Raw genomic sequence first — 8,663 nt, 5'->3', positions numbered from 1 at the left:
TATTGTTGTAGTCTGGCCACCATCCAGTAGAGAGCGCTGCTGGTCATCCTTAAGCAGTCGATATACAGGAATAAAGATGGCGGAGAAAGAGAAACAGTCCAAACAGAGTCCGGAGTGGGATGCAAAATACACTTTATGCGGTTCTGTTTTGACATATAAACAGTCAAAAAGTTCCTTAAGTTTTTTTTTTTTAAATCCAGCATATTATGTAAATTGTAGCCTTTGTGTTATGGATAGATGGTCAAACCTCTTCATACAAGAGAAAACACTGGGTTCTTAGAAAATGGACGCTTATCAACCAAAGGTTAGTCGATCGACATTAACTCATTAATCTGCATCACCTTCGAGAGCATCTTTTATCCGGTGTGTTGGATCTTTGGACTTGTGCAGCTTTAGCGCGCCGCTAAATGCATCCACACATCCTGTCTGTTGTAAGTTACCGTCAGAGATCAGGTCTGCTGGTTAGACTAAACAACAGCGTTTGAGCGCATTTGCTCTCCCTCATTAATCATCCTGACAGCTTGAAAAACAACATTTCCTCCTTAATGACTGTATTTGAGTAATCATGCCTGCTCATTTCCATGCGAGCTTTCCTCTCCCCGGCCACCGTGGGGCTGCCCCCTCCCCCACTCTGTCTTTCATTACTCCCTCAGTCCGTCCACGTGCGCGGGCGCGTGTATTTCGGAGAGTTTTTCTGTCTTGGCGCTCGCGGAGGAGGAAAAAAACCCATAAGGGATGACTGGATGTGGTCTCGCGGGGATCCAGATGCGGAAAACAGAGGATGGTGTCACCCTCCCCAGCCCCCCTCTGAATGTGGCTAACCCACCGGCGGCCGCCGCTGGCCTCCAGGCCTCCGCTGGTCACTGCCAAAGCACGTTTCTCCGTTAAGCTCCGGCTCTGTGATGCATGAGAGCTGACAACTGGAGCTTCAGAGCGCAACCAGATCAAAACCAGCTGCGCATTAGAAGAGAAACCATAATTACATTTGCCTTTGTGTATGCTGCTGAAATCTCTCTCTTTTTTTTTTTTACTTTCTTTTAATGCATTGGTAGATTGGTTGTATTTTATTTTTTGAAGGAAGGGAATAAAGATACCTGCTCAAAACTTTTGCTGATTTACCCATGGGCAGGTTTTATTACCTGAACAATAGCAGGATGAGCCGAGTTCAACGGCGGCTTTGTGGGGACGCGTTTTCAACTTTTCTATGTGGGCGTAAGTGAAGGGTTTCTGGCGGTTTAGAAACATCGGCGTAGCGTGGCTTGACATCTGCGTCCGCTTTATTTTTGGACCACTTGAAAAAGCACTCATAGCCGGGGATGATGGATGAAGTGATAAAGTTGGGGAGAGGACAAAATGAAAGCGGAGGAGTCCGTTTCTGGGAAGCGGGTTTCGCAGGCCGTATAACTCAGAGGCATGTGTCACAGAAAACATCGGGGCAGCTGTTTGTGATCTCGGAGCACGCCTAATGATTTTTGATCATCTCTAAAGAGCGAAAGTGGGAAGAGGGGGGAAAATATCGAACCATTACCCTCTGGATGGACTTTTTGTTTTTTCCATTTGCACGGGTTCGAGCTAATTGAGAGGTTAAGGGCTAGTCGTGAAATGAAGGAGCAGCTTCGCCAGTCCTGTCATCGTTAATCATCTGGGCTGTCAGGCTGTACCGAGAACTCACTCAGACCAAGCAGGCGGGAGGCGGATAATACCACCGGGCTTCAAACCTCCATCTCCTCCCTTATTACACAGCTGGTTTTGCCTCTGAGCAAAACATTTTGGGTCAAACAGAGGAAAGTGGTGGTGGTACGATATACACAAATATTTTTTTTAAATATTCTTTTTAAAAACAGCTTGGGTGCCCTGCATCATGACATGTAGTTTGTCGCTGGACACAAATGCAGCAGACGGAGGCACTGAGCAGATTTCGTGGCATTTAATGAACAAATAAAGAACAAAAACTTACAACCGAAAACCATGGAGGAACACAGGGAGCCAGAGTTGAGCGACACAGGAATCCAAAAATGACCACAAGGAATGGATGTGAAGAAACCAGCAAGGAGTGAGAGGAACAGAAGTGTTTAAGTACTGAGAGAGTGAATGTGGAACAATGGACCTGGGCTGATTGGCTAACTGACTGCAGGTGTGAGTAGAGAGAGAGAGGCAACGTGTTAATAGTAAATAGAATCCTATGTTTTAACACTAGATACTGCACTGGTGTTAAACGATAACATGAGGGCATTAACCGTTTTGGAGTTACCGTTAACACTGGAGCCGTAACACATTAATTAATGTTGAAACATGGTGGTGGCAGAATCAGGCTGTGGCAATGCTTCTCTTCAGCAGGAACAAGCCGAGTACTCAGAGCTGACTGGCGATTATTACATGGATGGATGTAAAATTTGTGAAGACTATATACTCCTTGAACTTTTTGGTATTTGTCACTTTAGCTGCAGTGTGTAACTTTTATAATAGAAAATATATATATTTTTAATGTGTTTATTAAAACTGTCACTACATTCACGACAGGCTCTCCCCCTTCTATGGGGAGAAGTACATGGCACATACACAAGCATGATTGACAGCACTAAGATCCGCCTCCTACCTCTGATTGGTTGTTTCTAGTTAGCACTAGGAGAAGGCAGAAGAGCTCGGTTATCTGTTTCATACAAAACTATCACAACACGGTGACAGTTTAAGCAAATATGTAATTTTTTTTTTTAATAAAAGTTACACATTACAGCTTTAAAGCCACAAATACATGTATTTTATTGGGATTTTTTTTATGACGGAACAACACAATGTTCTATTAAATACAAACCACATGTTTGACATCAATGGAAAGCTTACTTTCAGCATCCGTAAATAACTCAAAACGCCCTCAGGGGAAAATTGTTCCTGGTTTTGCCGTAGCCATTCACATTTGTAAAGTGGAAAAAAAAAATTGAGTACATGGGTTTTTTTTGTTTGTTTGTTTTTTCACAAGTAAAAAACTAAAAATAAAACTGTGGTGTGCATTTGTGTTTACCCTTGTTTACACCGATACCCATAAATAAATACAAAACAAATACTTTCCTTAGTTAAAAATAAATGCACAATCTTTCAAATTATTTGAGGATGTAAATTTTATATTTTATAGTTCATGTATGTTATGCATATTAACTTTATACTTTTTAATCCCTTCCATCCACTTGTTAGGAGACAGATGAAATTTTGCCTCTTTGGCTAAATCTGGTATGTTTACATGAAGTATTTATGTTGATTAATATACACTGTCGTCTTTATGAAATAACTAAATTCAAACTTCTTTGTCACTAGTGTCAAAATTACAAAATAAAATGTAAAGATTATTAGGACCCCAACTCCATATTGCCAACCTTCACTCACACCACTGTTTCCAGCTCTCATCCAGCAGAAACAAACTAAATATTTGGTTTCTTATAGTTGATTACAAACCTGTGTGTGAAAGAGATGATGTCAAACAACAAGGGGTTGTTGTTTCGGATTCGACCTACAGTGAGCATGTATCGGCAGTCACCAACAGGTGGCATCACTGTCCAGCTCTACTTTTGTTGCAACAGTAAATACAGAGACACAATGCATCTGAAGAGTTGAAAAGTCAGAGGAAAAAAAAAACATTTCAACTCTTGTCAAAATTTCAAGTTTGACAGAGACAGAGATGAGGAACGTGGTGTTGGCAGCTACCGGCTCATCCGTAACACTTGTCAAACTAAGTGCAATCAGGTTCAGGATGCAATGTGAAACCTTCGGTATGAGCCCAGAAGTTCTGTTGGCCCTGGGTTGAACCCAGACAGCCGACAGCCTCGTCTCAGACCACGGTAACCGAAGCGGGCTCTCTTGTTACGGCGGAGACGGGCTGTCTTTGACCTCCGTGTCTGTCTTGTCAGAGTCGCGAGTGACCAGCGAGGCTCATCTATACTTCACCGAGGGTGTCACGTTGCGAGGAAATTGTTATATCACCGGTGCCAATCACAAGGCCAGACGTGGCAACTTTAGCGTCCGTCTGTCAGGACTTTGCCGTGAACACCTACAGGAGGTGGTTCTGATCCTTATCGGGACCTCGTGGGTCTGCCTGTCACACCTGATCTGAGAGCGTTACATCTGGATGTGTTCGCTTCAAGGTGACACCAAGGTGCACTCACTGCTGTCAGTCAAGCACTCTCAAAAGCCATCCATCATTTGGGATCTTTCATGGTAAAAATAGCAGCTCGAACACATCCGGATCTCAGTGACAGCTTGGCTCATAAAGATTTACGTCTTCCCAGGAGTCATCTAGAGCGCTTTTCTTTTAAAAGCATTTAAACTGTAGGCATAAATATTTTTCAACAGGTTTATGTACGTTTCCTGACGTTACGTGGATTGGCTGGGGTTGCAAATCAAGCTCTGTGTGTGTCTGTGTGCATGTGTGCGCGTGTGTGTTTCGGTGCTTTCACAGCAGTAATAAATCAGAGGTAATCACCTTGATCTAATGACGGAAGAATGAAAATATTCAAACCGGCAATCTTTTCCTCTAGGCGTCTTTATTTCGCATAAATCCAGAGCAAGAGGGTCTGGACTGAAGCGGACTTCTACTCAAATCCCCCCAAACTAGACTTTGATCAGTTTTCACGTTTACTTTGGATAAAAAGTGTTTATTTAGACAGGAACTTAAGACTGGAGGGAGTGCGTCACCAATGGTTATCCTACGTCAAACATACTGAAGTCACAATACAGTCAGTCAAATAAACTATCCATAAACTTAACCACTAAAATCTGAAGCAGGTAGGTAATCAGGTAGTCACTGAGTTAAAAAAACCAACAAACAAACCTTAGATTGTTCCTTGTCAGTACATGTTTCACGCAGGGTGATAATTGGTGGTGCACCCCCTCCAATCTTAATTTCCTGTGTAAACCATAACCGGTTTTTGCATAAGGAACCTGCAAATGAAAATATCCAGGCAATATTAAAGATTCATAAAATTGCATTTACTCAAGGAATTGCACTGTTTCTGAGATCTGAGGTGTTTTAAGAAGGTAGAAACACGTTTTAGTCTTGGCCTCTTTAGGACTAATGTCCAGTTCCAAGTAACCTAGAGCTAAGCTAGTTGAGGATGCTAAAATCTCCTTATAAACTTGCAAGAAATTTAATTCAAAAACCCTGATCTAGCCTGCCAGTTCAACCGATTCAAACCAGAAATGAAAACAGAATACACGTCTTCAGTGTTATTTATTTACCAAAATATGAGCTCCCATTTCACCGCATCACCCTCGAGGCCCCACCACGGGGTGTTTCAATATTACAAAAAAATATCACATCTCAGTTTTATTCATTTTGTTGAGGAAATAATAATAATAAAAAACAATCAAAAAGCTGAGAACAAGATGTGATTTTAACATTCATTCAATACGAAAGTGTTAAGACACAGTTTTAACACCTTTCCAACATGTCCGCTCACATTACTGTAAAAGGAGAATATATAGAAAGTATTAAAGCCAGGTATCCTGTAGGAAATAAATAAACATCATCAGCGGGAAGAAGCATGAGGAATCAAAGCAAAACATTGGGCCGGTTAAATGTGTACACCGTTTCAGGCTTTCATGCGTCTCCTGCAGGGAGAAGGCAACTGAAGCCAGTGGCCGCAGCCAGCAGCCATCCCTCACACACTAGCTTTTTTCTTTCCTAAATCATCACCGTTTGCTGAAAGCTTTTATGCACAACCATCAATTTCCAGAATAGCACAGAGCGGTAGATCACTTCAGGGCAGTCAAGTCTCTTGCAATGTGCAAAAACAGAAGGTCTGCATGCCCTTTGAATTTGGAAAGAGAAATCTTATTAAAAATCTCGTGGATAAAAGTTCAAACCGACAGCAGAGATGCTTTTAAGAACAGAGAAAAGTGTCTCCAAGTCATTTCTGAATTCAGAAGAAGCAGCAAGTTGTCACAATTTATCTTAAAGTAAAATATTTCTGGGAATGTAGTTATTGACTTTCTGGCAGAGCAAGGTGTCGTTTTCCCGACCAGCTAGCTACAAAGCTGCAACCAGTTAGCTTAGCTCAGAAAGAGGCAAACAGCTAGCTTGACTATGTAAACAGCTCAGCTCTGCTGAATATGTTCAAATATGTTTTTTTAATCTGGAAAAAAAATGGGCAAAATAAGCAGAAATGAGCAATTTTACAAGTCAAATTAGAAACATTATCTAAAGTTTCCATCAGTTGGTTCAGAACTCCTTCCCAAAGTTGTTTGAAAACTAAAAATTACTGCTTCAGCTGAATTATTCCTTTTGGACAACATTTCACGTGAGATTCAGAGAGCAGCTGAGGCCAGGACAGCTAGTGTAACAACTTTTCCAGGTGCTGTGCTAAGCTAAGCTAATTGCCCATAGGTTCACATTTAAGAGGTGCATGGGAGCCATTTTAAGCTTCTCACCCAAGCTCTCTGCAAGAAAGCAAAACATGATTAATCCCCAAAATGTCAAACTACTCTGAGAAACACATAAGTACATTGTGTTCTATTGGTATCCAAGAGCTGACGCAGATCCAAGTCTTTGACTGTAGAGAGTGTAGTGGGGATAGTAAGGGCCAGTGGTGGGCAGAGAGTGCAGGGAGATGGAGGAAGGCCCAGAGGGGAGATGGACCTTACTGTAGGGGTGATAGCGAGCTAAGCCCAGACTCGGGGGAGCCCTGAGTGACAGAGAGCTTGGGAGGGAGCCCGGGCTGCTCTGGTGTGGGAGGTGCAAGTGGCAGGATGCGGGTCCAGACGAGGAAACGGAGAGCAGCTTACTGTCCATCCCCACAGGCAAAGCTGTGTGGGTGCGAAGGTGAGCCAGAAGTTCATCTGAGGTGGCGAAACGCTTGTCGCAAGGCCCTCCAGCGGACACCCAGTTGCAGGCGTGGGGAAGGGGGTCGTTCGGTAGCATAAAGCCGTATGTGTAAAGGGGATGAGACAGGGAGGGGGACACGCTGGACGTCAAGGAGCTTTGGTGGAGGGAGTGAAGCGGGTGGGAGGGGTACACCATGGGAAAGCTCGACTTTAGGGTGGAGGAAGGGTCGTGGATGCAGGAGTTGCAGTTGCTACTGCCGAGATGAGACACACCAGGATAGCTTAGACAGTAAGGGTCCCTGCAAAGGCCCTGCATGAAGGACGGCGGGGAGGCGCCTGTTAGAGGGCTGGAGCTCGTGTGTTTTCCTCCCATGCTCAGGCTCGATTTGGACGGGTCCAACCCTGGGAGGAACTGGGATGGGTAGCCCGCGTAACCCCCCATGACAGATCCATGATAGGCCATATTGGAAGAGGGTAAGGGGAAGAGTGGCTGGCTGTTTTTGTAAGGGGAGATGGGCGTGATGTGTTCAGGGCCGAGGCTAGGCTGGGCAGCCTCAGCTCTACCGCCAACGTCCTGGTTGGAACCGCCATCAGAGCTGCTGTTGCTGCAGTTTGTGCTCGCCCGGACGTGGCTGGAGTTCGCGTGGTGCGGGCTGTTTGCGCTCGCCTTGCTCACGTCAGCGTCTTTTTTTGGATTGCTGTGGTTATTACTAGTGGAAGTGCTGGTGGGGCTGCTCTGCTCGCGTCCGGGTTCAGAGCTAAGAGTTTGGGACTGCGAGGCGGGCTGTCCACCGGGAGACTGGCTCTGTTTGTGATGCTGATGCTGCTGAGCCTGTCCTGGGGGGGTGCTGGTGCCTCTGGAGCCAGGCGAAGAAGCGTGGGATGGGTAGGACTGCTGGGAGCTGGTTGAATTCCCATTAGTGGTTGAGCTGCTGCTGCTCGGCACCCTGAATCCAACTTTGTCACCGCTGGAGCTGCTGGTAACACCATCCCTGCGACAGTCTATGTTGCTTTTGTTGTAGGGTTTAAAGCTAGATTTGTCCTCCAGAGAAGGGCGGTGCTCCCCCAGCTTCAGGCTGGAGGACGACGACCGACTGCTGGATTCTTTGTCCCCCGGGCTGCAGGAGGAGCCGAGCTTAGAGGAAGAAGGAGGGTCCGGTTTACCAATCTGAGAGCAGGTCTGAGCCAGCAGGGCCAGTGGACTCTTCTTGGCATCCAGCTACAAAAAAAGCATGAGATTTGGGTTATTATGAGTAGGAGAACTTTAGTTTCATATAAAATATTGTGGTTTAAATCCCTTAACCCTCCAGCAGCTCAGGAGGAGCGCAGCAGATGTCACGGGTAGCCGGCAAGGAAAAGGGGGGGGGGGGGGTTGTCCTGTCAGACCGTCAGTTTCCAAAACCACACACAAAAAAAGAACCTCATAAAAGCGCACACGGAGTCAGTGCGACCCTGTAGGACTGTGTAAAGGGTGAAAAGCCGTCTCTTAAGACCAATGGAGGGTTAAAAACAGAAAATGTTTTTAACCCTCCAGAGTTTCTCTGTGCTTACAAATATGGCTGTAGCTATCACATAATGACATACTGGTCTTTAAAGAAATTTCCAAATAATAGAGAAACGACAGATGTAGTTTCCTAGATGTCAAAGGATATTTTAAAACTCTGAACAACACATTTCTGTGCATTAGACATTTGCTCTTCAGCTTTTAATTCAAACATCACCTGGCATTTGCAGACTTCTCTGCTGACGGAGTAAAGCTGCATTCTGGTCCAAACTGGGCCTTGAGATTTTAGAGCCCCTCTTTTTTTCCCCCTTGTTTTGATGAATGAAATTATTGCAAATGCAGAATTTGT

General features: G+C 44.6%; 1 protein-coding gene across 2 annotated transcripts in view; it reads right to left on the bottom strand.

The window, feature by feature from the left end:
• Positions 1–5,199: 5,199 nt before the first annotated feature.
• Positions 5,200–8,663, bottom strand: part of LOC106917046 (zinc finger protein 703-like) — an 80,756-nt gene continuing 77,292 nt past the window's right edge. For both annotated transcript variants that reach the window (XM_088010795.1, XM_088010794.1), the window contains one exon: positions 5,200–8,029. In XM_088010795.1, the coding sequence (XP_087866921.1) occupies positions 6,500–8,029 (1,530 nt within the window). In that variant the 3' untranslated portion in view covers positions 5,200–6,499. The remainder of the gene's footprint in view (positions 8,030–8,663) is intronic.

The sequence above is a fragment of the Poecilia mexicana genome, unplaced genomic scaffold (assembly GCF_051168715.1).
Source record: "Poecilia mexicana isolate PSO_F unplaced genomic scaffold, ASM5116871v1 scaffold_12, whole genome shotgun sequence".
Taxonomy (NCBI): Eukaryota; Metazoa; Chordata; class Actinopteri; order Cyprinodontiformes; family Poeciliidae; genus Poecilia; species Poecilia mexicana.
Note: the sequence above shows the minus strand (reverse complement) of the source record. Positions and strands in the feature narration are given on the sequence as shown.